The sequence below is a fragment of the Amblyomma maculatum genome, chromosome 2 (genome assembly GCF_055883805.1).
Source record: "Amblyomma maculatum isolate TAMU_Amacu chromosome 2, ASM5588380v1, whole genome shotgun sequence".
Classification (NCBI taxonomy): Eukaryota; Metazoa; Arthropoda; class Arachnida; order Ixodida; family Ixodidae; genus Amblyomma; species Amblyomma maculatum.
In genome coordinates this window covers 35,828,666-35,848,189 of record NC_139345.1, presented here as the reverse complement: position 1 = coordinate 35,848,189, position 19,524 = coordinate 35,828,666, and the positions used below count along the sequence as shown (strand labels likewise).

The following is a 19,524-nucleotide window of genomic DNA, read 5'->3' as shown; positions in this document are numbered from 1 at the left end:
GCGCAAAGAGTGAGGTTTCCTTCGGTGCATCCAAGCAATCAATCATCAAAGTCGTTCATACATGGCCTTGCGATTTTGCACCCGTTGCTGCCTCGTCTTTTTGCATAGCCCTGTCCTGTTTGGAGATGCACATTATGTTGGAAATGAAAACGACGAAAACAGATTTACTTTCTCATGAAGGTATGGGTGCGGAGGAGCTGCAGCTTGGCTTTCAACATACGTCAGCCGTCAATTCACTAAACGTGTATTGTGACAGTACGATAAAAAGGAAAGGCTTTCAGCGTCTGCTAAATGTCGTATTACTCAAGCAGCATTCTGCACGCATTTGACTTGGTCTCCAGCACAATGGCCCCGTCAATGCCTCGTACGCATTGCAGAGCTCCGCAACCGCGCTTTGCTTATTCATTTGTCTGGTGGTAGCTGTGTACTGCTTCACCCTTTCTATAACATTCTTCGTTTTCCCAAGGTACCACGGCTGGCATTCAAAGCAAGATTTGGTACACCAAGCTTTGGGTTCATTTTTCACAATGACCTTTCGGGCGGGGCGAGAGGCCTGAGACTGAGGTAGTCGGCTAGGGCATTGTTCGCTGCCCTTCCTTCTCAGGAAAATGCGGGCAGAGGTTTCGCTGAGGGCCATGTAGTTTCTCCTAATAACGACACACACTATTTTTCAAAATGCCTGTCGCTAAAGCAAGTTTTCATGCCAAATCTACGCTCCCGATAACGGAAGTGCTGCATCGTTTGTGGGCGTATCTTGTACGGATACATGCAGTAAAAATCCCGATGGTCATTCGTATGGAAATGGCATGCCATAATGACATTTACAAAGCCGCAGAGAGCTGCGATCAACCCAGTGCAGCGAAGGAGCCGCATCGGCAGCTTCCCCACTCCTCAGAATGTCGTCACGCGACGTCTCGGCCAATCACGGGCGGCGGCGCGACCCGCGGTGAGCCCCGTCGCGCGGACCGCGTACCTCTGCTGAAAAAAGGCCTTTTCTGCTTTCTTCTGCCTAATTTTAACCTGATATTCGAGCTCGCAGCATGAAAAACTATGACTTTCTGCTGAAAGCCCAACTTTTGCAAAAAGTGCTGCAGTGTCCCTTTAACTAGCAGCATAAAAAAAGCACATGAATTAATTTCCGCTTGCTCTGAGCAGTTACACGTGTTCACTCTGTGTTCCCTCAGTTTTATTTCCCTTTGCTAGAGCTTCAGCAACAAACAAAGCTTCAGCAAGTAAGGTGGCTCCTCAAGCATTAAGCTTTTTAAGCCACATCAAATGGGGTGAGACCACTTAAGACTTCAGAGAACAGCTACTACTAAAGCAGATATTTCAAATTTGATGGAAAACTAGATCACACTCCACAATATTCTGCAAAATGTGCTGCAATCCCATGCCAGCTCTAAAAAAAAAAAACAAAAATAAAAATGCAAGCACTGAGCTGTGCTAGGCAGAGGAAGGCTGAGCTGAAAATGAAGCATGCCTTCAAAATATATTATTAGTCTCTTGGTAATTTGGGCTCACTGCATTTTATTAGTGTAGTTGGAAGACTGGATATATCAGGCTCATGTTCTTGTTTTACTTTTTGGATGTTTTTCAGGAAGTTCGCTAAGCAAATTTTTTTCCTTCATGTTTTGCACAAAGTTAACTCTTTCCTTACCGCGCCCACTGAGCATAGTTAGCCCACTAACAATAACTTCGCGCAATAATTTTGGAGCCTTTTGCATTGATTACGCACACACTGTGCCAATTGGCATGTAAGAAGACAACTCACACCAGCTTTTTTTAGTGCTTTCCAAAGACACGATACACCTGTTAGTCCACTAACAACCTTCACACAAAATTCAGAGCTTTCCACTTTGATTACGGTTGAAGCTGAGCCATTTAGCATGTAAAATGTGACAAGTGAAATTTCATTTGCAACGCTGTTTTCCTTTTTCACTCAAGGCGCCATTTTTAAACCACATTCCAAAGGCCCGTAGTATCCAAGTCTAAAATAAGAAAGGCTAGCTTCAAAATGTAGCATATCTCATGACGTCACTTCGTCCGTGCTCGATTTTACCGACACACTGAGCAGCAGCGAGTCTGATACAAGGAGGTTATATAACCTCCTTGGTCTGAACAGGCTGCCTTACTGTCATTTTCGACAGCAATGACGATAAAAATCAGGCTGAAACATTGGCATCTGTGCGCTGGTCTTTTGTTTCAGTCGTTGGTCTTGTTCGCGTGCCGTTTTATTGCGTGCCAGAAATTCCATTTAGAACTTACAATTTTTCCACAGATAGTGGCCAATAAGACGTCTCACATTCTGTACATTCTTGAAAAATTATAATTTTTTAAATTACAAGTATAGTTTTATAAAAGCTTTGTTCATATCTGTAAAATCTTGTTTTTGGCAACTAAAATTTTGTGTTGCAACAAATATTTAATTGTTCGAACTTACATGGCTAAAAATTGTTTATTTTAGCTTCCATTTTATGTTGCATAGAGCATTAAATCTAATAATTTTGTCACATAAAAAAGAAGACTACTAGAATCTACCAGACTACTTTCTAAGACTACTTTTCCCATGGTAAGGAAAGAGTTAAACAAAACAGTCTGTATGTATTCGAAAAACTGTCTAATCAGCTGTACTTTAGTATATGTTATAGCAGAATTGTGTGAATATTTCACAAATATTTCATTTAATAAGAAATGCTTTTCAAGAACATTCACAATATCCTGTTCATTCCGTGGTCCTGAAAACGTTAACGCTGGAAAATGAAATACATACCCAAGCCATATTTTCAGTACAAGAGGCATTGTACCACCTTTTGTATATTATGAAATATTTGCATTGCCATTGCTTAACTTTATATTAATTATTTTCAACATTTTGTAATTCTTTCTCTCAAAGTTTGCACTGAAAAAAAGTTTTCATGTTATGTATAAAGTTTAAATATAATGCATATGTATGAAAGCATTTATATAGCCAGATTCAGGTACACATTACCGAAGAGTTGTTTAGGTAGAGCATTCTTTTCCAAGAACACTAAAAATAATATTTACCGCATCATGCTGCTTACCGAATGTTCTGAAGTGGTCGTGTCTTGTGAACTTGAACATCACACACAGGACACATTTTATGTACCTCAAGGTACTTGACTATGCATGTCTTGCAGACTGTGAAAGAAGAGCAGGTAATACATCCAATTTCAGCAAAAGCGCACAAAAAAAAAAAGGACAGAATCTTGACCAACTGAAATGAGATTACACTTTGGCGAGAACAGTTCTTATACCCCATCAAGTACACAAGCGCATTTAAGGGATGCACATGAACACCTCGAATGACATTTTGACATTTTATATTATATTATTTTCAAGTCAAGATCAGACAAGACGCGTTGGCCTATCTCACAAGGTGACATGTGGCAACCCTGAGATGACATTTGTCAGTTGTCACAAGTTCTTAGCCTATCCAAAATTTTGGCAACAAACAATGTGGTGGCGAGCAGCGCAGCAGAAACCAGTTCGGAGGAACTGACGAGTTTGCAGTGATTGGAGGTGCTGCCAACACGACTTCATTATTTTTGATTTCACTGTTTTGCTGCCCTGCTTCTTGCTATTACAGCTAAATTCCTTCATTCTGTTTAACAGATGAAATAAGCTTGAACATCCTTTTTTCTTCTCCTACATTGCATTTTGTGTCTTCGAAAGCACAGCTGGCAAGGTTATGCACTTGGCTAGCTAGGTATGCTCCATGAACGCACTCTTAAGAAACACAAGCATTAAGTAACCCTTCACGCATTTCTGATGCATGGTAAGCAGCAAATGATATAAAGATGTTTGGCACTGGTCCTTACTTAACTGAATCAATCAGAATTAATGGGTATTTTGCATTGTCTGCAGTGATAAAGACGACATTAACAGCTGTACTATAGTGCCATTTCATTTCTTTTGATTTTAAAGTGTGCTTCTTTCAGCAAGTTCCCACTAAAGTTGAGTAAATCTACACACTCGAATTTGTGGTGCTCTCATTACACACTTGCAATGCATGCTCAAGTTGCTATGGGCAGCAAACCACCGAAACTATAGAGTAGATGAGAGTGTTTGCTTTATGTGACTTCCGATTCTTGGCAATGGCTACCTTTGTTCGAGGTTCGGTTCTAAAAATATATTGTTTTAGTGATTACTGATGACTCATTTCTCTTGATGCCATATTTTTATTTTCCTCACTCTCACTTGAAGCACTACTAGAAAAAAAAAAAAATATATATATATATATATATAAAACAATGAAAATTTAAGAATGGCTTGAATTTAACTAAATGGCCGAAAGCTCTGTTAACCATAATTTTGCATGGTTTAAGGTTGTTCATGGTTTGACAGTTTGAACAAGGGGGACGGCTCAAGCTTTACCTTTAAAGGGCAACTCCGGAGGTTTTTCGACATTTGTATATTCTGGTAAAAATTTTACTCTAGGCTTTCCTCTTCGCCCGGACGCATCCTGCCAAATTCGGGCGCCGTACGACAATTCTTTCGCGCGCAACACCATTTTAAAATGTGCATACTTCGTGGCTTCAGCCGAGACGATTTCTGCGGCGACACTGCATTTGTGACGTCACAAACATTATACCGGCGTTATTGTCCAATCCCAGCGTGATCATGAAATTACAAGGCCTGTATCAGGTCATCTAAGGCATTTTACATACTGCGTAATAATTTCCATACTTTAATCATCCAACACGCACCTAGTATTTTTTTTAAGACTGTATGTGACGTCCCCATTTCGTCAAATGGAACGTCATATCCTGCCATAAAAGCTGTTTCGGTTTCGATCTGTTTTTTCTTTTTAAAAATAGTTGTACTTTTTCGAAGAGCAGTTTTTTGTGTTGGAGTCAGGACACACTGAGGAATTTAATGCAATCAAGAACTGAAAATGTTGAAAACGCCACCGGAGTTGCCCTTCAAAGGCCGATGAATATAGTTTTTCATTAAACCTAAACCAAAACTAGAAAACATGCATGAGCAATAGGTATTACATCAGTCTTCTCCACAATGCAAAAATTTTAAGTAAGGTTAAATAACACTGAAGATATCGGCGATCGAAAGTGACGCTCCCCCTTTTCCCCCTTAACATAGCACACTCCAACACAACAGAAAAAAATTAAGAAGACAAGTCACGACAACCTTACCGTACAGCATCCCACCCCCACCCGCTTTATTTGGGAGCGTGCAATGAGTCGCAGCATCCAGAAAGCCACGACAATGTCATCAGGAAGAGAAAGTGCGGCCGCCAGTGGCACTTTTTAAGAATTATTTGCAAATTATAGGCTCCTGGCATAGCTTTTATATTTCACTCGAATACTAACAAAAGGAATTTCTTGCATTAAACCCTTATAAGAGAAGACTCGATAGCACTTTGAGTGCTGCCTTTTCATCCCACAGTTCTTTTATAATTTTTAGTTTAAGTTGGTTTTTGGTGAAAGGAAGGTGCAGTACCAGTACCAACTTTTAGTGGACACCTATACCTAATTAGGTCAAAGCCACATTGCCTTTTCATTCCGTAATTTTAAAATATTTCTTGTTTACGTTGGTTTTTGGGGAAAGGAAGTAGCAGCACTTGTCTCACTTCTTAGTAGACACCTAAACTTAATTAGGCCAAGGTCATACCATTGTCTCATTCTGCTATTAACTGGGCAGCCAATATAAGCCCGAAAACCCCTTTACAAACTTTTTCCAACAAGGCTGTTCCACTGCACCCAAGCTGTGACCTTCCTCTCGTGCAGCACCAAGTAAACACCATCATCATGTGACTGTGCCGTCTACTCCAGGCAAGATCAAGTACAGCCTGTCCCATTTCTTTGAAATGAACAACTTTTTTTTTTTCTATCTGATAGCCTCCTCGCACATCCACTGAACAGACTACTGACAGGGCATCATGGTCACAAATTCGCCATGTCTCCACATTCCTCAAGCTTGTGTGCTTGAGCTCAGAGTCACAACAAACCTGTGCAATATGTAGGCATGAGGACATCAACAATCTTAACTAGTTTTATCCTATTTATCTTTTTTTTTTCTAGACAGGAAAAGCAGCAGCATCAGTGCAATAAATGGAAAGTGGAAGATAGCACACCCATCTGACAGCAAATAAGCAGTATGCTTTCCAGGTCAGCTAAAGGATTGGATGCTAGAGGAAGTACCCCCCCCCCCCCCCAATGCATTCAAACTCTTCAGGTGAACTTAGCCTGCACGCAGTGGGCACTCTCGTGAGGCAGCAGTACCGTCCCTTTGCCTCAAAGACAAGTCGTAAGTAGTGGAGTTTTTAATACTTCCAGTACTTATCATTATTACTTATACTTTAGAGCTCAGTTCCTTATACTTGTTCTGCCACTTGCCGTGCCAGATGCCCAACAAGTTTCTCTAAGATGAAAGGATATCAACAGAATAGTCCATACAATGAAAATAAGCAAACAAGTGCTGGGATGCCAATACTGCAGGACGGTTCAGGAAGAGTGCTGTTTAACAGTTCACTTCCATCTGCTGGAAGATACTTGATTAGCCAGCAGATGGCAAGTGTAACTCATCTGTGGTATACGAGGGAAGTTGTTCAAGCCTGTTCCACACATTAAGCTACCGCATAACAATTGTTATTCATCTAACAGCAGAGAAGGTTTTGTTACGTTTCCTCAAACAGACACCAAAAACACAAAATGAATGACAAAAGGACCTTTTACTATAATAAAACCTTAGTTTATGAACGACAACCTGTCAAAATTAACCTTCTCCCAATTCAAAGAAATTTTTGTTCCCGATTAACTTTGCTACAACCTTGCATCCATCTTGAAGGCATTCAAAAATTACTTTAAATCTACTTTCATCTGATGATCTTCCTAGTCTTATATACAGTATTACCAAATCCTCAACTATTTCCTTACCATGCCCACTGAGCATCGTTAGCCCGATAATGATAACTTCGCACGACAATTTCAGAGCCTTTTTGCACTGCTTATGGACACACTGCGCCATTTCGCATGTAACCAGACAACTGATTTTAGTTTTTAATGTATTTTTTTTTATCGTGCCACCATTTTATTTAATGTACCTCGAAGACGTGGTACATCTATTAGTCCGTTAAAAATGGCTTCCACTCCGATTTCAGAACCTTACGCTTTGCTTACGGACATGTTGAGACATCTGCATGCAATGTGACAACTGAAGTTTAATTTTCAATACTGTTTTCATTTTTTTCCCTCAAGCACCATTTTTTGAGTGCATTCCAGAGGTGTTGTAGCATTCAAGTAAAAAACAAGAAAGGCCAGCTTGAAAACATTGCAAATCCTGTGATTTTGCCTGGTGTGCAGTTGATTTTATTGACACCCCAAGCAGCAACGGGTCTGAACATACCGCATTTACAGTCAGAATTAAGTTTTGACAGCGATGACAGGGCGGCGGCATGTTGAGAGTTGCGTGTCTGTGCTAATAGGAGCCACCACCGCTTGACTGACGCCAGCGCACTGGTGGCAGAGGCAGAAAACATTGCGCTGGGCCTCATACAAACAATTTCCTAAACTACAGAAGCATGGGACACAATAAATTTATGTCCACAGGTTAATTTCCAAACATGCCACATGAAGTTGAAAGCATTTATTTGCAAACTGCCCACGTGACATACACTTCCTCCCATCCATTTCAATAACCGGCGGCAGACGCACACGGCCATCACAAGCTGCCGCAGGCCATTACGAAGCTTTTTGAAAGTATGAAATTAAAAGAACCAACATGATGCGCTGGTGTTGAGTAAAGGAGCTGTGCGACAGTACCGGCTACTAAGAATTGCCCGAGTTCTACAGCTCCTGCTTACTATAGGTACTTTTCGCACTTCATCTTAAAATTTTAGAGAACAGTCACAACCAACAACGAAACCGTTAGCTATGTTAGGGTGGTGACAGTTGCTACTTGAAGGCACTACAGTGGAACATTCAAGAATGTTTTATTGTGCTTTCGTTAGGGGAGTTTTTCTCTGTATGCTTCTTTTATTGAATTTGTTAACAAGACTTCAGAAAAATGTGGTCGTGCTGCAGTTTCGGTTTGGTTTGTAGGGTTTAACGTCCCAAAGCTACTCAAGCTATGAGAGACGCCATAGTGGAGACTCCGGAAATTTCGACCACCTGGGGTTCTTTAACAAGCTTCAGCTTTAAACATCTATTGCCAGTATAATGCCATAGTTATTGATTACTCTTAAGCGTTGAATAAGCCACCATAAAAAGCTCCTCAAACTGAGAGCCAAATTTATGGCACTAAACTTTCCGATTGATAGCAGATTACTCAAAATAAGGTCGAAGTTTGTCATTATCCGTGAGACTACTCAGCAGAAATGTCCCATGGAATTTAGTACTAAACTTATTGTTCGTAATTTACACTAACATGGTTGAAGTAATTAACATTCCTGTCCAATTACAACTGTATGCTCACAATAGTGTACTTCAATAGGAAATTGCCCATTCTCACGATCAATTGATGCTAAATGCAATGTTATTTTTTTTCTTTCAAATTCATTCATAAAGTGAAACATGACCGGCTATTTTGATAAAACCGTACCAAACACATTTACTCAATTTTTACTTGCAATAACTGCATTAAGTTACTAGCGCAAGTCAAAGAATTCAAGCCAACTGGTGTTAATGTGTTACGTTCCCTCTTAACCTATATTGGCACAGACAACTGGAGTGTGGTAAAGCCCTTAGTAAACTTGCAACGCTAAAACAACCAAAAACTGCAAAGCAGCAGATGTGTCCTAGGGTGCATACTGAAGTATGCGTCACCAGTATGATTGTATCTTACACTTGGCATTGTCATGTTAGAATCTGTTAAAGAAGTGGGGATAAGGTATGTCATTACAACAGCAAGTTTTCACTCTAATCACATACTCAGGTCTTCTCTGCAGCCACTAACCAACACAGTAAATGCAAACATTAAACTACAGTAAAGGATTGTACACAAGCCTGTCGGTGTAAAGGTACCGAAGTTGCTCACCAGCGAAACAGCTAAAAGAATGCAACCATTTATTCCATAAAACCTTAAGTTACTGTTGAATTGTTTGACACTGTTTATTCCACATACTGTTAAATACAACACATTAATTTGAGCACAAAGTTTTAAGTTTTGAAAGAACTACTTCACTATGTTTTGTGATCTTTGTTGTCTATCATTCCTAATGTGTCTTGCTTGGAGTGCTTGCGAAAAAAAAAATATATATATATATATATATATATATAGCTATGTACATACAATTTGCTATGCACATTCTAGAACTGGATGTTTTTGCTTCGGTTTAGTACAGTAGCACACTACAGTCCTCAGCACAGAAAATCTTATTTGCTGCGCTTTTCTGAAGATTCGAATATGAAACCACCCCCACATATTGACATACACCGACAGCTGGATGACTACAGGGTAAGGACAGTAGATGGCATCATATGAAGTGGAGCAGCCAGTGGCAACACTCCCAACTGATGTCAGATATGCAAATACTGACAGATGGATAAAGGTCGGCAAAAATACATTGAAAGGCAATCATCTTGTTGTGATCATTAAGAATTACACTCAAAAGAACTCACTGATTCACTGTAACTAACAAAGACTTCTAAAACCCCTTCCAGGTGTGAGTGCTTCTGTAATATGACACATGCCTGTTTATATCTAACAAAGTTGTGCCCTAGAGAAACTTAACAGTGCACACATGCAACAAGAAAACTGCCAGGCATTCGCCAAAACGCTAGACAGGTAATGACTTCTATTAATAGTCCCCTCAGTTGGTGTAAAGAACATGAAATAAACTAGAAGAAAAAAAAATAAATGTGGAAAAAACACTGCACAGCGCAAAGTCATCTAATGGATGGCATGGGCTGCACCTAGTAACAAAGGCATGTCACAAAATGGCACTACCCAAAGCCACGGGTTGAGGCTGAATGAACACAGTACGAAACTATATTAAATTACAAGGCCAAATGCGAACCACGTGCTATTTCTGTAATAACTCAAAATTTCACGGGTACACTGTCTAACATGCTGTGCCGCAATATTTGCGCTTCGTCGACATCATTTGCATGCTCATCGCCCTGGAAACACACAAACACACACACACAGACAGAGAGAGAGAGAGAGACAGAGACAGAGAAGTTGTGGAAAACTTACACGAGTGTAAGCATTCAATGATGGTGGTCGCGTCAACGAAGTAGCCGCCGCAGAGAACGCAGGTCAAATGTTCGTTAAGTTCGATCAATTTCTTCCGCCCCGCTCCCTGCATCTTGTCATTTCATTATTCTGTGAACAAAACAGCCAAAATCAATGAGCGCGCTAAGGGTAGGCCACCCAAAAGTTTGGAAGACTGCTCACGCCGGCCCCATGCCGTAGCGACAGCGACGCTACCAACCGCAATCATACGGTTATGAAAACATGCTAGCCCCCCCCCCCCCCCCCCTTTTTTCAGTAATACTTTTAGTAATACAGAAAACGCAAAAGAACGCCATACGGGCTTCAAAATCACAACGCGCAGTGTCCAGCAGTTCTTTCAAAACATATCCAACAGAAGACTCAACAGTGACGCCGACGCAGAGCGCAGCCGAAGCAGCCCGCGGCGTTTGCATACATACTCGATGTGATTGACAGCGCTAGTTTTGATGTCAATACTCATGGCGGGAGTTAAACGAACCGTTGCGATGACAAAGGCCGCTTCGGGGTTGTCATACGCTCGTCGCGTAACAACACTTATACAATGTACTAATTACAGAAATTGGCGCCCAGTGAATCGCGCAACAAGTAGCTACTTGCAAGGTCTTGGAAGATGTGCTGCAGTGCGAGCGTCCTAGTGCGCAGAACACCCGTTGGCTCGTGATGTGGCGAAGTCGCCTTTGACAGCACACCAACGTATATTGCCCGCAGTGCTAAGCCACAAGAGCTTCAGCATATTCAAAGCTCGCAGGAGTAACAAAAACGGCTTTCAACTATGAAATCAGAAAGAAAACCTGTTAAGCCTACATCAAGAAGAGCCGAAGTGTTGTGCACGTAGTCGTCAGATTGGCGACTGCAGGGCTGTCAAGCTGTCAGGCAACGCGACATACTCAGCACGTAAACATTGCTGGCGCACTCACCCTTACTTATGCATCACCTTAGATTCAAACACGCACAACAGAGGAAACACACTGTTCAAATATCCTTTCCGACAAAAACTGTCGCAAACCATAGCCGACGCCATGCGTGGACGTCACGTGACTTGTCTTGACTGACGCGATATCCGTGTTCTTTTGTATGCGTTATTGTTACTCCATTCCGTTTTCCTCTTCTGGCAGCACTCTACTTCCACGTGCTTTGTGGATTATAAAATGGCCATGGTTGCGGCTCATTTCAGTTTGTGAAGTCTACAAGGAGCTTCTAAGTGCTCTAATGCTGAAGAAAAGCGCTGTAAATTGATTGAATCCGCCCCGAGGCTCTGGTACACTAGCTCATGCCTCCAAAACCAAAAGCGATTCCACAAGCGTCGAGATTGCACACATGCAAAGAAGCCTACATTATCCCATAGCAAATGACAGTAATGCAAACTCCTAACACACTCAAATAAAGCACGCAGGGATGACGAATGGAACAAGAAAATTTGTTAATTTATTCTGAAAGATGAATGGGCGTCATGAACCCGCTCTGCGGTTCACATCGTACGAGATGAACATGGAGTAGCCTCCATGCAGGCACGGCGGCACGGCTAGCATCAACCTTGCAGTCTAAGGTGCGGCTGAAAAAGAAAAAGAAAGCATTGGGCGTTAGCTTCACATAAGTCACGCGAAAATAATCTCTTTCTTACTTATGCTCCACTAGGCGGAATCGACTTCAGCGATCACAGAGGAGGCGGAGACATGAGGTCGACACCGGCGAGCTCCCTCGCGAGGTAGATGCCGACGCAGAACATGGACCAGCTCTTGATTACTTGCCACTTGAATGGGTCATTATATAACGCTTTCATCAGACCAGAAAATGTACCGTCATTGCGCGGCGCGTATGATGGAGCCGGACCAGAAGGAAACATAGCAACCGAGGAAACGCTGCACCCAACTGCAACCACTGCGACCAGTCGACGACTGCAATTTTTACGTTTTTACTTTTACCGCTTTTACCGCCTGCTTTTTGCACGCACACTGGCGCCAGCTACCTTCTGCGCTCTATGCAAGCTCTATGCTTCTGCGTACTCATTTATTGCGGAAAAGCAAACTCATATATAATGTTTGTATGCATTAAAAACAAAATAACAAAGAAATAACGTAACTTACATCAAGAATATTGGTTTAATCATTGCTTAGCGCAATGTAGAGCTCCAACTAGCTAGGTGGGGCTAGTGAGCATCTGAGTCGTCTGGAACATGTCTGAAACTCGAAGACTCTAGAACTGGCTTGTGAAAGCAGACGAAGCAGTTGGGGATCTGTGGCTGGTGGCGACTGTGTCCTTGGGTGTGTTGGCTGCTGCCGCTGCTGCGCCAGCTGCGTCACAGCGTACCCACCGCACCGCACCGCACGTAACAAAAACAAGAACACGGGAGACCGAAAATGCTTGGCGACAAAGCTGTGAGCACTGCAAGCTTCGTTGATAGAACAGCAAGGCTAACAGCCTGCTGCAAGTCAGTGCAGTATTTTATTGGCATGATCGCTGCAAATGAAATTTTTATTGCCTCGCGCCATTTTACCAGGATTTATCTATTGTACTACCGCAGATAAAGCCAGCTGCAAAGAATGCGAGTCGTCAGACTTCCACTCAAACAGCTGCTGAGAGCACTTCATAAACCGTCCGACCGGTCTTCCAACATGACGTCCGTGCAGCTCGCTGGTAGGTTCATAATTTGTCCACCAAAGAAGCCCAAATTGTAACCACTTTTTTTTTTTTTTTTTTTTTTTTCAGATATGCGAAAGCCGTACGTTTCTGGGGTATTTCTGGAAAAGGACTTGCCGACCGGGGATCCTATTGAACTTTTCGAAAGGTGGTTCGGTGAAGTTAAGGACGCCGGCATTATGTACGAACCTAACGCTGTTGTACTTGCTACGACAACGAAGTGAGTATTTAAACGCTCACTGACTGTAGATTAATCAGTCGAAAACCAAAGGTTACCTTTGCCACACTAATCTTCGGCCCTGTCGACTGAGAACGGTTCGATCGTCACGAACGAATCACAAACATTTTTGCTGCCAGCATAGGCAGAATGAAAAAAATTGCAGCCGATTCAGCTAAGTTGGTCGGTCAAATAGCTCGTGTGTTGCCAGTGCACGTTAAAAGATAGATGATCGTAACATTCAGGAGCGCTCCTTTACGGCCCCTCTTTCTCTCCTACCCTCCTCTCTTCCTTTATGTACTGCCAGGTGTCCACCGAGAAATTACTCAGTAGCCCTCCACTACGGCTCCTCTTTCTCTCTTTCACTCCCACCTTCCTCCCTTCCCTTACGGCGCGGTTGAGGTGTCCACAAAAAACAAGTGAGACAGTTACCGCGCCTTTCCCTTCCTATAAATTAATCAGTTTTGTCCTCCGAGAAGTGTGACATACTGCATCTTTCTTTCGAGAAGTGTGACATACTACAACAAAACTAAAAAGGGAAGGGGAGGGGGGTGCTTATTATCATCACACTATAAATATTGGGACTGCTTAAATATTCTAAAAGGGCAATGCCATGTGAAGGCGGTGTATTTGGATACATTGTATATGGATGGAAGCTGGTGAAAATGACTACATGTAAGGCATTAGACACATGCTCCGACCGGCTACAGTGATGGTGTAGTGCTCTCATGCAGTGGCTAGGTAAAGCAGATCTCTTCGCGCCGCCGCATGTTCAAAACTCAATTAAGGCGCATTGTGGTCATGTTTATTGCCAGTGCAGTTTTCCTCTGTGCCGGTTGTCCTCTACCCAAGCAGCGCCGCTAGCCATGGCCACACACACACAGCCTGGTTCAGGGGCTCACTGCAGTATCTAATGTTGAAAATGTTGTTACGCCAGAGTAATGTAATCCATTCGCCTGAAATATATCAAAGCAAGCAGGAGGGCACGTGCATGCTGTTCTTGCTGGTGACAATCATGACTAAATCACGAGCGAGAGCTACAATAAATTTGTTTCCAAAAACACGTGTCACTTGACCTTTTAAATTGTGGCTGATAGTACATGGGAAAAAGCATGGGGACTGATGATACAATTTCTATGCCTAAGCATTTATTTCATATTAAAAGTTAGTAGGGCCAGTAGGCATATTACAGTTTATCAAAAAAAAAAAAAAAAATGCAGCATATTTTTGCTACACTGGAAAAAATATGCGGGAAGTATCTTTGACATGCAAAATTTTTTGGCATGCATCTCATGCAGTACCTTGTCTTCAGAATACTATTGAATTCATTCTCTCCAGTAGATTAATTTCATTTTCAAAGACTGGAACCACAGTGTATAACAATCTAGTCACAAACTAGGCTATTGGCCCCACTAATATTGGTAGGGCCTGTCCAGCAGGCCTATCAAAAAATAGGAGTGGCTTTATTGGAACTATTAGATCTTCACATAATTTAGGCCTTGAATTAAATTAATTTCAATTGTTGATTGGTTCACTCAGATTTTATTTTAAAGGTGAAACCTGGCTACACACGTTTACATGTAATTTCGTAATGGAAAGCTTATGTTTGTAATTTTAAACCATAAAGGTTGACTTTACAACATTGAGCACCATCTTCAACCATTGTGATTACTTAAGTAAAACGTGTTGCTGGGCTAGTTGGTGCATTTTGAAGTGCGTCATTTTGTCTTCCTGTCTTGTGTCCATCTTATTTTGAGGGAAACATTTTTGTTCCATTGTGATAAAATTTGGGTTAATGCGTTAAAAGAAAAATGGCATAAATGCTCTGATTGCATCTAGTCTGATGATGAGCAAGATGAGCCGCTCATTTTTGTGCTTTACACACACGGATTACAGCCCAACATGCGTGTACTGCAGCCTTCCTTTCCATGTTGCATGCTCTAGTAATAGTAATAATAGGTATAAAAAGTTCTGCAGACCTTGTATTGTTTTTACCTAGCTGATTAAGCTATCCTCCTATTCTTATAAATTAACTGTTCTAAATTAATCTCCTTCTCATCTTTCGCCATATAGGCACAGCGGCTGTAAAAGCTCAAGGCTGCAGGATTGAATCCGTATCATGACGGGCACATTTAGTGGAAGCAGTATGCAAACACGTGATTGTGCATTGCAACATCAGTGCATATTAAAGGCCCCCAGCTAGTCAATAATAATCCAGAGGCATCCACTATGGTGACTGTCATGGTAATATCATACCATATACTGTACCTACCATTATTGCTTGCAGGTCTGGATTTCCTTCATCTCGAATGGTTCTTCTGAAAGGTTTTGGCAAGGATGGCTTTGTATTTTTCACTAACTATGAAAGTCGCAAGGGGAGAGAGCTTGTAAGTGTATTAGAGTAATTTGCATGTTGCGAGGTTCTTTACAAATGTAATATTCATGGTACCGTTCCTTAGGAAGAAAATCCTAATGCCTGCTTACTATTTTACTGGGACAAGCATCACCGGCAGGTAAGCTTTTCTTGTTGGAAATAATTTGAGAAGACTTGAGTGTTATACTTATTGCTATTCTAGTGTGCTGTCTCATAATTTTGTTTTATTTTTACTTGATAGCTATGACATTACATTCCTCACTAGTTATGTGCAGCTGTTGTCATTGCACACCTTTGTTGTCTTGTATTATGAGTTCTTAACACCACAGGTCTATAATTTTGAGATCAAATGCCTTACTTTGTTCAGTTTATTTTTACTTTTGTACTGGTTTTTGAACTGCTCATGTGTTTGTATTCAGCTTTTTTTTTTTTTTTTTCAGTACATTCTTTCTGCTTTTAAAACAGGGCATAGCTAGAATGGGCTAGATGATCATTTAGCTCTGGGCTGTCCTACTTGAGATGTTCATGACTCGGGTCACATGCATTTTTCACTATGAAAGAGTCGTCTTTTTGTGTTTATATATCTATTAACGGAAGAAAGAAAGCAATGATGCGAAACTCAGGGGTTAGACATTTTTATTTCAGAGTGTGGCATTCAATGCTAGCCTGCATTCTGAAGGAACGGTTCTTTCCTTCTCAGAATGCTGACCATGATAAAGCACTTGATTTGTGATTTGAGCTTGTTTGCGAGAAGTTGGCTGTCCTGGTATCAAAGTAGCTGCCCACTACTTCGTGCCTATGAGCTTTCCTTTTATACCTGATTCTTGCAGCATATCAGTACACATACACCAACACTGTAAGATAGGAGTAACTCTAATTCAAACTCACTTAAATTTAACATCCAGATATTTTTTACCAGGCACTTTAGAGTTGTCACTCTCAATTTCATTAAAAAAAAGCACCACGGAATATGAATTCTGGATAACTGACAAAAATTTTCAGTTGCCTTTGGGTGCGGTGTTTCGACATTCATCTGTACTTTGTTTGAGCTTGATATGCAGCTTGAAAGCCTTTTATGGACATGTACCACTCCTTGTGTAGTAGCAAGTGACCGCTCAGTATGCAGTTATGTCACTTTGCATGTGCTTTCTTTTTCAACTGCATGTTCTGCAACAATCACATTTGTGGTAACAATAATAGTGTAAAAATATGCGCACATCTTCAGAAGCTGTTTCACAAAGCAAAAACGAAACATAATGGCCTGTTTGTAAGAATCCATGTTTGGGGGACTTAGCTTAATAATGACCTGTGTGTCACAGTGACAAAACGTGTTTGTCATCCTCTTCCTTGGTCTGCATTGTGGTTGTGCTTTGAAACTGAAGGAGAAATCTTCACAAAAACAGGATGACAGATATCTTAAAGCAGTTAGTTCTGCCTCCTAGTGGCCTGGTGGTAGGTGTCACAAAGGGTAGAGATAACAATTTGTGGGGTGCATGAAAGATCTCAAGCGCCATATTGTTATATATGACTTCATACTTATGTGATGATTCTGAGGAGGCAATAAAGATGATGCTTTGATGTCTCTCTAGTTTTTTGCTATATTGCAGTCATTGAACCGTCAACTTTGTCTTGTAAAATGTAACAATACGAAAAGAGGCAAGTGAAAGTAATGATTGTTGCTGCGGTTTGTACAGAAAACAGGCCAAAATTTACTGAGGAATGCTGTAAAACTATAGTTGACTATCCTCAGCCTTCAGCAACATGTGCATTTTCTTGTATCAGGTCCGCGTTGAAGGCACAGTGGAAAAAACGTCCCAAGAAGTGTCTGAACAGTACTTTCACAGCAGACCACGTGAGTCACAGCTGGCTGCTGTAGTGTCCAAGCAAAGTGCACCTGTGGAATCTCGAGCTGTGAGTGCCAACATTTTAATTTTTATCCCCTCAAATATTGCTTGCTTTTTGTAGCGAAAGCTACTCTGCGATAGATGTTCAAGACCTCGGGTGGCCGCAGCTACGTTGACAAGCAGCGTAGCTACGAGAAGAAGAAGAAGGAAAAGAGATGACAAAGAAGGAGAAGATGACGAAGAAGAATAACAAGAAGAGGAAGAAGAATGCTCGGTCACCCGCAGTTAATGTTTTCGCTCCACATTCGGCTTAACAGTGTTGAACCGTTCTCATTAAAAAAAAAACCCATACCAGACAGTAAATATTTTTAACATGATAGCATTTAACAGCTAATGAGTGGCATCCACAGAAACTGTGGACAGAAAGTGTCCGCTCCATCTACCAATCATCAGAAAAATAAAAATCCTGTCTCCAATTGGAATTGGAACATCCATCCCTCGGATTTCCAGTTGAGCGCTTGAACCAACTGCGCCACACCGGGGATCGTGAGCATCACCTCACATCGTAACTCTCCTTCGCTAGCTGAGGATGATAGTAGCAATGACACTGACATTGCAATTAGTGATAATGATAATGATGATAGTAGTGATGATAATGACAGTGCATTTAGTTCATAATGATGACAGAAAACACCACATGGCACAAGCGACGGCCTACCATCCAATCCTACACTTGCATGAGTATTGCAATGAACGCTTGCCAAAGAATGCCACGCAACAGTAGTGACAGTATACTGTCCAATTCCACACTTGCAGGAGCATTGAAATGAACGCGCGCGAAGGAGTGGAAATTTCCACTGTGCAGCACAAGTCCTGGCCTTGCTAGCAAAAGCTATACAAGGGACGCACGATGCACCATGTGCAGCAGCAACACTCAGGCCTTTGCATATCTGCAATGTAGATTGTACAGTACTCTAGAAATTTTTCATTTTTTCACTATGTTTACAATCGCATTCTTGAAATGTCTTGCATTTGTGATGAAGTGGCTACTGCAGCTTATCATGCACCATGTAGTTCTTTCAGTACATACTTTTGTCAGGATTACGTTTTAGTGATCATTTCGGTGATTAAGGCAAGACATCTCAGACTTTGATGACAGAAGTAGCAATGGTGCAGCTTCGGTCTAATGACTGGAACAGCACTTGAAGGAAAAGCTAGTGTCGGGTAACCTGGATGCCTATGTTACAATTAAAGTTGGCCAGTATTGTCTGTGGGGCTTATTTAGTCACGCTAATTTAAACTGTCTTGGTGCTGCACTTCACATTATGTATTGAAAAGGACAGCTCTAATCATTGGTTTTCTCTTCAGGTCCTTGAGGCAGAGTATGAAGCACTGAAGTCACAGTATGCAGATTCTAGCAAGGAAGTTCCAAAGCCACACTCATGGTAAGTATAGTGAGCAGGAATCACTGAGTACTAACGCCTCTTCTCTTAAGGCGCTGGTGACATCATTTCATGAAAATGTTTAAAAAGCTATTTATCCGTGACTTTGAAGATGCAGTGACTTTACAGAAGTGTGGAAACATAATTTTGTGTGTAAACTATGTCATGCACCATGCTGTTCTTTGAACCAGTGAAGAAGCTAAGCCATTTCTCTATTTCTGTGCTCCAAAAGCTTCTTTGGGGCTTGCATCTTTTTTCCCTCAATAGTTCTGTTAGGCAAACACCAGTCTGCATCTACTTAAGCCACACACTCTCTTAGCCAAATTTGGGGGATACTTAAGTGCTCCACCTTTTAAGCGCATGACCTGACAGTGATGTTGGCTCCAGTCTGCAGTTCCTCTTGTGGATCCTTATTTGCATATGTTCACCTTGCTGCTCACTTTGCCACTAGTTCCTTGATTTGTGCCTCTGTTATCCCACACATACTCTTCAGCATGCTGTTGTAAACTACCACATTACGTGAAATACCACCCGATATAAGTATAAAGCCCCTCTTTAACCAAGCCATACGAATGGGCCTGTTTTGTATAGGGGTACGTCTTTGACATGGTATTCAAGGGTTCCAGGTTTTATCCCCATCTTGTGCTCCCATCTCAGGAGAGTTACGCGAGGTGGCAACTTCTGCCAACTCGGCCGTGTCATGTGGCCTTGTGATGTGACACGACCCACCGGCCAATCAGTGCTTGGTCACGTCACCTGCCAACTAAAGCCTGCCAAAGCATGCCCATGATTTTTCAT

General features: G+C 41.6%; 3 protein-coding genes across 8 annotated transcripts in view; 1 reads left to right on the top strand and 2 right to left on the bottom strand.

The window, feature by feature from the left end:
* The window catches only part of LOC146198353 (uncharacterized), a 30,370-nt gene extending 19,053 nt beyond the window's left edge, over positions 1-11,317 (bottom strand). Inside the window, exons 1-3 of one of the 3 annotated variants that reach the window (XM_084593812.1) lie at positions 11,017-11,317; positions 10,174-10,302; positions 3,063-3,159 (exon numbers count right to left, since the gene is read on the bottom strand). In XM_084593812.1, coding sequence (XP_084449938.1) covers positions 3,063-3,159; positions 10,174-10,285 — 209 coding nt within the window. In that variant the 5' untranslated portion in view covers positions 10,286-10,302; positions 11,017-11,317. Of the gene's footprint in view, positions 1-3,062; positions 3,160-10,173; positions 10,303-10,510; positions 10,657-11,016 lie in introns of those variants that run through there. The other 2 variants (XM_084593811.1, XM_084593813.1) reach the window with 2 other exon arrangements.
* A 298-nt stretch (positions 11,318-11,615) lies between these two features.
* LOC146198352 (uncharacterized) lies at positions 11,616-12,140 on the bottom strand. The gene is made up of 2 exons (XM_084593821.1): positions 11,834-12,140; positions 11,616-11,764 (listed from the first exon to the last, which is right to left on the bottom strand). Exon 1 carries the CDS (start codon positions 12,053-12,055, stop codon positions 11,867-11,869), a length of 189 nt encoding a protein of 62 aa, XP_084449947.1. The 5' UTR covers positions 12,056-12,140; the 3' UTR covers positions 11,616-11,764; positions 11,834-11,866.
* A 253-nt stretch (positions 12,141-12,393) lies between these two features.
* LOC146198351 (uncharacterized) overlaps positions 12,394-19,524 on the top strand; it is a 48,727-nt gene continuing 41,596 nt past the window's right edge. The window contains exons 1-7 of one of the 4 annotated variants that reach the window (XM_084593818.1): positions 12,394-12,587; positions 12,734-12,846; positions 12,919-13,069; positions 15,354-15,453; positions 15,526-15,579; positions 17,223-17,351; positions 18,653-18,729. In XM_084593818.1, the coding sequence (XP_084449944.1) occupies positions 12,753-12,846; positions 12,919-13,069; positions 15,354-15,453; positions 15,526-15,579; positions 17,223-17,351; positions 18,653-18,729 (605 nt within the window). In that variant the 5' untranslated portion in view covers positions 12,394-12,587; positions 12,734-12,752. Of the gene's footprint in view, positions 12,641-12,733; positions 12,847-12,918; positions 13,070-15,353; positions 15,454-15,525; positions 15,580-17,222; positions 17,352-18,652; positions 18,730-19,524 lie in introns of all 4 variants that reach the window. The other 3 variants (XM_084593817.1, XM_084593820.1, XM_084593819.1) reach the window with 3 other exon arrangements.